The sequence below is a fragment of the Brassica napus genome, chromosome A6 (assembly GCF_020379485.1).
Source record: "Brassica napus cultivar Da-Ae chromosome A6, Da-Ae, whole genome shotgun sequence".
Classification (NCBI taxonomy): Eukaryota; Viridiplantae; Streptophyta; class Magnoliopsida; order Brassicales; family Brassicaceae; genus Brassica; species Brassica napus.
This window is the reverse complement of record NC_063439.1, coordinates 1226125-1234735: the sequence shown is the minus strand read 5'-3', so window position 1 is coordinate 1234735 and position 8611 is coordinate 1226125. Positions and strand designations below refer to the sequence as shown.

General features: G+C 32.3%; 1 protein-coding gene across 2 annotated transcripts; it reads left to right on the top strand.

Moving 5' to 3' along the window:
• The first annotated feature begins 3784 nt into the window (after positions 1 to 3784).
• Positions 3785 to 8461, top strand: LOC106447379 (TSK-associating protein 1). Of its 2 annotated transcripts, XM_048781778.1 has the most exons (24): positions 3786 to 4068; positions 4163 to 4220; positions 4296 to 4331; positions 4483 to 4568; positions 4667 to 4736; positions 4829 to 4900; positions 5001 to 5048; positions 5137 to 5205; positions 5290 to 5337; positions 5448 to 5516; positions 5599 to 5646; positions 5754 to 5822; positions 5895 to 5942; positions 6126 to 6185; positions 6266 to 6313; positions 6383 to 6436; positions 6514 to 6561; positions 6647 to 6700; positions 6775 to 6822; positions 6890 to 6949; positions 7032 to 7079; positions 7153 to 7194; positions 7278 to 7447; positions 7594 to 8461. In XM_048781778.1, the coding sequence occupies exons 1-24, from the start codon at positions 3979 to 3981 to the stop codon at positions 8275 to 8277; spliced, it is 2127 nt and encodes a 708-aa protein (XP_048637735.1). In that variant the 5' UTR covers positions 3786 to 3978; the 3' UTR covers positions 8278 to 8461. The 2 variants fall into 2 exon arrangements, with proteins under 2 accessions (XP_048637736.1, XP_048637735.1); XM_048781779.1 differs by lacking the exons at positions 5599 to 5646; positions 5754 to 5822 and having other exon boundaries at positions 3785 to 4068.
• Positions 8462 to 8611: the final 150 nt, after the last annotated feature.

Genomic DNA, 8611 nt, shown 5'->3' with positions numbered 1-8611 from the left:
AATACAAAGGTATAATGTGGTTTTAAATTTTAAAACAAATTTAAAAATTATAGGCTTTATATATAGAGCATTTACCGAAAACTCATTATTTTCGTAGGGGGGTACACATAGATTTTGAGAAAAAATTCAAAAAATTTGACAATACTGTTTTAATGCATAGTTGAATCATGTAATAACATATGATAAAGTTCAAAGAGGTTTTGAACCTTTGTTGTCTCCGTTTCTCTAGGGAATAGCAATTTTATAGTGGTTAGTCCAATGATTTAGGGAGTATTTGCAGTTTTGCTAAATTAATGGATAAAAAATTAGAACGATGTCCATGTACCATGAAAAGAATTTTATCATACATTAATACAAAGGTATAATGTGGCTTTTAATTTTAAAACAAATTTAAAGATTATAGGCTTCATATATAGAGCATTTACCGAAAACTCACTATTTTCAAAGGGGTTAACACATAGATTTTGAGAAAAATTCAAAAAATATGAAAATACTGTTTTAATACATATTTGAATCATGTAATAAAATATGATGAAGTTCAAAGAGGTTTGGAACCTTTGTTGTCTCTGTTTCTCTAAGGAATAGCAATTTTATAGTGGTTAGTCTAATGATTTAGGGAGTATTTGCAGTTTCGCTAAATTAATGGATAAAAAATTAGAACGATGTCCATGTACCATGAAAAGAAGTTTATCATACATTAATACAAAGGTATAATGTGGTTTTAAATTTTAAAACAAATTTAAAGATTATAGGCTTCATATATAGAGCATTTACCGAAAACTCACTATTTTCGTAGGGGGTACACATAGATTTTGAGAAAAATTCAAAAAATTTGAGAATACTGTTTTAATACATATTTGAATCATGTAATAAAATATGATGAAGTTCAAAGAGGTTTGGAACCTTTGTTGTCTCCGTTTCTCTAAGGAATAACAATTTTATAGTGGTTAGTCCAATGATTTAGGGAGTATTTACAGTTTTGCTAAATTAATTGATAAAAAATTAGAACGATGTCCATGTACCATGAAAAGAAGTTTATCATAAATTAATACAAATGTATAATGTGGTTATAAATTTTAAAACGAATTAAAAGATTATAGGCTTCATATATAGAGCATTTACCGAAAACTCACTATTTTCGTAGGGGGGGTACACAAAGATTTTGAGAAAAATTCAAAAAATTTGAGAATACTGTTTTAATGCATAGTTGAATCATGTAATAATATATGATGAAGTTCAAAGAGGTTTGGAACCTTTGTTGTCTCCGTTTTCCTAGGGAATAGCAATTTTATAGTGGTTAGTCTAATGATTTAAGGAGTATTTGTAGTTTTGCTAAATTAATTGATAAAAAATTTGAATAATGTCCAAGTACCATGAAAAGGAGTTTATCATAAATTAATACAAATGTATAATGTGGTTATAAATTTTAAAACAAATTAAAAGATTATAGGCTTCATATATAGATCATTTACCGAAAACTCACTATTTTCGTAGGGGGGGTGGTACACATAGATTTTGAGAAAAATTCAAAAAATTTGAGAATACTGTTTTAATACATATATGAATCATGGAATAACATATGATGAAGTTCAAAGAGGTTTGGAACCTTTGTTGTTTCCATTTTTGTAAGGAATAACAATTTTATAGTGGTTAGTCCAATGATTTAGGGAGTATTTGCAGTTTTGCTAAATTAATGGATAAAAACTTAGAACGATGTCCATGTACCATGAAAAAAAGTTTATCTTAAATTAATACAAATGTATAATGTGGTTATAAATTTTAAAACGAATTAAAAGATTATAGGCTTCATATATAGAGCATTTACTCAAAACTCACTATTTTCGTAGAGTGGGGGGTACATATAGATTTTGAGAAAAATTCAAAAAATTTGAGAATACTGTTTTAATACATATATGAGTCCTGGAATAACATATGATGAAGTTCAAAGAGGTTTGTAACCTTTGTTGTCTCCGTTTTTCTAGGGAATAACAATTTTATAGTGGTTAGTCGAATGATTTAGGGAGTATTTGCAGTTTTGCTAAATTAATGGATACAAAATTAGAACGATGTCCATGTACCATGAAAAGAAGTTTATCATACATTAATACAAAGGTATAATGTGGTTTTAAATTTTAAAACAAATTTAAAGATTATAGGCTTCATATATAGAGCATTTACCGAAAACTCACTATTTTCGTAGGGGTTAACACATAGATTTTAAAAAAAAATCAAAAAAATTGAAAATACTGTTTTAATACATATTTGAATCATGTAATAAAATATGATGAATTTCAAAGAGGTTTGGAACCTTTGTTGTCTCTGTTTCTCTAGGGAATAGCAATTTTATAGTGGTTAGTCTAATGAGTTAGGGAGTATTTGCAGTTTTGCTGAATTAATTGATAAAAAATTAGAACGATGTCCATGTACCATGAAAAGAAGTTTATCGTACATTAATACAAAGGAATAATGTGGTTTTAAATTTTAAAACAAATTTAAATATTATTGGCTTCATATATAGAGCATTTACCGAAAACTCACTATTTTCATAGTGGGGTACACATAGATTTTGAGAAAAATTCAAAAAATTTGAGAATACTGTTTTAATACATATTTGAGTCATGTAATAAAATATGATGAAGTTCAAAGAAGTTTGGAACCTTTGTTGTCTCTGTTTCTCTAAGGAATAGCAATTTTATAGTGGTTAATCCAATGATTTAGGGAGTATTTACAGTTTTGCTAAATTAATTGATAAAAAATTAGAATAATATCCATGTACCATGAAAAGGAGTTTATCATAAATTAATACAAATGTATAATGTGGTTATAAATTATAAAACGAATTAAAAGATTATAGGCTTCATATATAGAGCATTTACCGAAAACTCACTATAAAACACATAGATTTTGAGAAAAATTCAAAAACCTTGTGAATACTGTTTTAATACATATATGAAGCATGGAATAACATATGATGAAGTTCAAAGAGGTTTGTAACCTTTGTTGTCTCCGTTTCTCTAGGGAATAATAATTTTATAGTGGATGTTTTGAGTTAAAGCTAAAAAAATTCACTTTTCTTTAAAATTAATTTTAAATATATAAACTAAAAGTAACTCAATCAGTTATAAAAGAAACTGTAAAATCTATTTGGTTAAATGTTTTTAAAGTTAAAATTAGCATAGAAATGCTAAATTATCTTACATTTATAATCATTATATATTATGAAATGGAAAGAGTGAAGAAAGAACAAAGATTCTGGAATAAATCAATACATGTAGGATGATCAAGTAGTAAACTCACTAAGTAATAAATGAAATGTCAATGTTTAAGAAATAAAAATAAATTACTTAATTTATAATGAGATTATTAGTTTTAAATAATTAAAAATATATGAAAAAATCAAAAAAATTTAGAAAGTGGCATGTATTGTTAGTGGCCCTTATTTTTTTTATTCAACATGTTAAATTTTTTCAACACAATAATTTACATCATCAAATTTCAATTTTCAATAGTAATCCAATTGTTGAACTTTGTATTCAACACTTCAATTGTAGGTAGTCTATTAATGCGTTACTCATTCATGTCTAAGTAGTAAATTAGTTAGACATCCACACATATGTTCCACGTTGAAATGACCTTCCATCGGTATTATTTGTCCGCTCTTGAATGCGACGACACAATAGTTAATCTAAAGTTAAAAACCATCACATCAAATCCGAAGACACAATTGGATAAGCTGCTTGAACTTTTTTCTTTGACTAAATTGGCCGGTGTCTGTCGAGAGGAACACACTTTTAACGCTAGTAAAGAAATTAAAGAAATTTTACATCTGCATAAGTTTTACCACACGCATTATGAGTTCCCTAGACGAGCCATGAGATAAATATGAAACCAACGTTTGAGTTAGTTACAACTGTTTCTTTTTAAAAACGTTTCCACACACCATATGCTTCTTCAAGCTTTAGAACACTGTGTCTTGTAATGGAAATATCCGCCATAAGAATGAATTTTCTCGCGCTGGGTTTGTCTCTGTGTCTTGTTCTTTCGAGTTTCCATGGCGTTTCTTGTCAGGTAAGAACCAAAAAAAAAGTGTTTTTTTCTCTTTTTCTCTTTCAACCTTAACTAAAATGACAGAACTAACTGATGCATTTGGTAATATACTTAGGATGATGGTGCTGCTAGTAGGTTGAGTCATCTGGATCTAATCGAACGTGAGTACCAAGGTAAGGAAGGCCTCAGAATCATCAAAGTGTCCTTCTTTTCTGGTTTTTTGAATTAATTGTTTTCTTCAATTGCAGATAGTGTCAATGCTCTTCAAGGCAAGGAAGATCAGTGTAAGATCTCTCTCCGTCTCTTCTTTTCTTGAATCTGTTTTGTTCTTTATGACAGCTTCTACTTGTGTGTGTGTGTGTGTGTGTGTGTGTGTGTGTGTGTGTGTGGTGTGTGTGTGTGTGTGTGTGTGTGTGTGTGTGTGTGTGTCTTCAGCTGCAAGTATTCAGAGTGAGAACCAGAAGAACACTACAGCGACTGATAAGAACACTATTTCTCTGTCTCTATCAGATGAATCTGAGGTTAGGAGTTTTGGATCTTGATGAATCTGCCTTAAAAGATTTCTGCAAAGTTAGGTCACTGTAGACTTAAGGTGCTTTTTGTCTTCTTTTGTGCTTAGGTTGGAGGAGTGAGTGATGAAAGTGTTAAAAATTCGAGTCTGTTGGATGACATAGAACTTGAAATTGAAGGTAATTTAGGGTTTTGATGATCTCTCTTAGTGTTAAAAGTGTCAGGGTTTTGAATCAAGAAAGAACCTTAAAGTGATCTTGATTAATTGCAGCTCATCTCAATGGTCTTAACCAAGCTGGATCCGCTGATGTTAATGCTGAATCCAAATATGATGAAGTATTATGTATGAAAATATTTTCTCTTCTAGACTAGTTTTTATGAATCCTTTTGTTTGTTCAAGATTAATTTTTCTTTTACTGACTTAGTTGCTATGTTTGTTTCAGCTGCACAGAGACAGAAGATGTTGGAAGACATCGAACGCGATTTTGAAGGTATCTCAGAGATGCTATCCATAGCTTATAGTTAGTTCCTATAACCCTCACTTATAACTTTGTATTTTGATGCTTCTCTTACTTGCAGCTGCTTCATCAGCAAGTTTGGAACAAATAAAGACTGATGAATTAAGTGAAGGAATTAATGAGCAACAATGTAACAAACTCTTCCTCACTGACTTTTTGTTTGTGTGATCCAATTGTATCCTTCACTAAGGCAACATTGGTGTCTTTATTACAGCTGCAAAGAAACATAGTTTGCTGGAAGAGATCGAACGCGAATTTGAAAGTATATTCTCTTTGAGACCTGTCTTCAAATGACTCTTCAGTTTTTTGGTGGATTAAGTTTTGAATCTAATAGAGTTTGAATTGTGTTCTGTTTCATTACCTAACTTGTAGCTGCTACAAAAGATCTTGAACAACTAAAGGTTAATGACTTCACTGGGAACAAGCTTGACGAAGAACAATGTAATAAACCTCTTCATTATCTGCTCTGATCCTTTGTATCCGTTTAAGCATTTTGTAAATGTTTTTGTGTGTGTTGTTACAGCTGCAAAGAGAAAAAGCATGCTTGAAGCTATTGAACGCGAGTTTGAAGGTTTCTTGAGACACCATTAATCTTTGTTCATAGTATATGAGAAGAATGTGAGTATCATCTAAGAGTTTTTTTATGTGTGTTTGTCTGTTTTATTCTTTTCCTTGCAGCTGCTGTTGAAGGCCTTGAAGAACTAAAGGTTTCTGATTCTACCGGAAGCAAAGATGATGAAGAACAATGTAAAGTCTCATGATCCCTTTTAGTTTTCTCTGATCCATTGTCTCTGAAGATGATTCTATGTCTTTCTGCAGCTGCAAAGAGACTAAGTGTGCTGGAAGAGATTGAACGAGAATTCGAAGGTAAGCATACCTCTCTAAATGTCTTGAAATTTTTTTAATTTTCAGCAAGAAAGTTGTGTGTTTCAAAAAAAAAGAAGTTAAGAATATGTTTCTGTGTGTTTTTGTCCCATATATCATTAACTAAGTTCATATCACAGCATTGAGTATTATCTGAGAGTCTTGTCTATTCATTTATACTTACAGCTGCTACAGAGAGCCTTAAGCAACTTCAAGTTGATGGTTCGAGTGAAGACACAGAACAAAGTAAAGTACTCTTCTCTTAAGTTCTGCTTTTATTTCCCCTCTTCATGCAATCTGAGAAGAGTTTTCATGTATTGTTACAGCTGCAAAGAGGCAAAGTATGCTTGACGAGATTGAACGTGAATTTGAAGGTATCATTATATCAATTGAAATAAAACTAAACATGAAGAATGTTATGCTAAGAATGTGTCTACTTGCAGCTGCTACACGTGATCTTAAGCAGCTAAATGATTTCACTGAAGATGATGAACAATGTAAGTATCTTTGCTTCTTGTTTTCTCTCCTAAGATATTGTGAGACTTATCTTTCTTTTATTTTATTGTTATCTCAGCTGCAAAGAGAAACAGTGTAGTAGAAGAAATGGAACGTGAGTTTGAAGGTACATTGACATAACATTTTTTTTATCTCATCTCTTAAGTCTCTATGTTTCATCCTAAGATTCTGTTTCTCTCTAAAACTTGTAGCTGCTACAAAAAAACTTAATTATTTAACTGAAGGCAGTGACAGTGAAGAACAATGTAAGTGATTTCATCCTTTATTCTACTGATTTCACTGAAGGCAGTGATAGTGAGTTACTTACATATTGTTACAGCTGCAAAGAGGAAGACTATGCTTGAAGAGATGGAACGTGAATTTGAAGGTATCTATCTAGATTAGTTCATATGCTTCAGATGAAATCTTGAACATGTTCAATATTCTACTTGCAGCTGCCATTGGAGGTCTTAAACAGATCAAAGATGATGAATCTAAGTACACTGAAGAACAAGGTAAACTGATCTCTAATCCCTTTTCTTCTCTTTGCATCCTTCTCATGAAAGTTTTGAAACTCTGTATGAATTCTTGTTTCAGCATCTAAGAGAAAGATAATGTTGGAAGAGATCGAACGCGAATTCGAAGGTACTTCAAGATTATATTAGTACTCTCTCCTAAGCAAAGACAGTGTGTCTGATTTTACATTCTTGTTCTGCAGAAGCTCGAAGTGGCTTTAGCACAAATGCTAATAAAGAAGGATGTAAGACACAATCAAAACTCTTTATCTCTTCTGTTTCAATGATTGTCTCAGCCAAATTTCTAAGACAGTTCATGTTCTCACAGCTGCAAAGAAACATAGTATTGCATTAGAGTCTCTTGGACTAGGACAGTCAGGTGTCTGTGGCTGTTTTAATCAAGACAAAGCTGGTTTAAAGCAAGACGAAGATGCTTCAATCGCTATATCAACAAAATATAGCATAGAAGAGATCCTCACTGAAGAATCTTCACTCCAGGTTTTGTTTTCTGACCTTTTCTTGATCCGCAAGAAAGTATAAGAGACTTGTTTCTGACCTTTCTTGCGTAACAAGAAAACTATAATAGTAACAATATTTAATCTCAAACTTCTCTGATTCCTGTAACGTTTTCATAATTTTTTCAGGGCACAGAGACTTCTTCTAGTCTAACAAAGTCTTTGACTCAGCTAGTTGAGAATCACAGGAAAGAAAAGGAATCTCATAGTGTGCACACTTCATCCACAAGTGAATCAGCAGCCACATCAGAGACTGTAGAGAGCCTTAGAGCTAAACTGAGAGAGCTTCGTGGCTTAACCGCTCGTCAGCTCGTGACACGCCAAGATTTTGAGAGCATTCTCCTTATGGCTGCAACTTTCGAAGAGCTAAGCTCAGCTCCCATCAGTTACATTTCTAGGTTAGCTAAATACGGAAACGTCATAAAAGAAGGACTTGAAGCTTCTGAGAGAGTCCACATGGCAAAGGCAAGAGCCACAATGCTCAAAGAGACTTCCATGGAGAAGCAGATCTTCGTGGACGCTAACTTCGAAGAGGCTAAGAAGCTTGCTCAAAGAGGAGACGCCTTGTACGTTAGAATCTTTGCGATCAAGAAACTGTTGAAGAAGCTTGAAACTGAGAGAGAGTCTGTTGATGTGAAGTTTAAGGGGATTGTGAAAGGTCTTTCTCATCTTCTTGTTGATGCTTCTGAGGCCTATGAAGAGTATCATGGAGCTGTAAGGAAGGCTAAAGACGAGCAAGCAGCTGAGGAGTTTGCGAGAGAGGCAACGCAGAGTGCAGAGATAATATGGGTTAAGTTTCTTAGTTCTCTTTAGAGAACAGTTGAGATTCTTTGTTTGTCTTTAGAGCAAGTCTAGAGCTCTTGTTGGTTATTGTTTTCTACTTTGTCTTTATGTTCTGTTTCAGACTTTGTGTGTTGATTATATCAGGAGAGAGAGATATAGAGGGGAAAACAAATAATGTTTATTTCAGATTTCTAATAAAATAAGCTTCCAATAATCCATAAAAACCTTTTGCATACCTTGTAATTGTAATAGGTCTTGGCATATAAACCGAGAATCAAAAACCGAATCTGAAAACGAATCTTAAATTAGACCGAAACTCACAAATAACCGAACAGTTCATATATTTCCGTTGAATATGAACTGG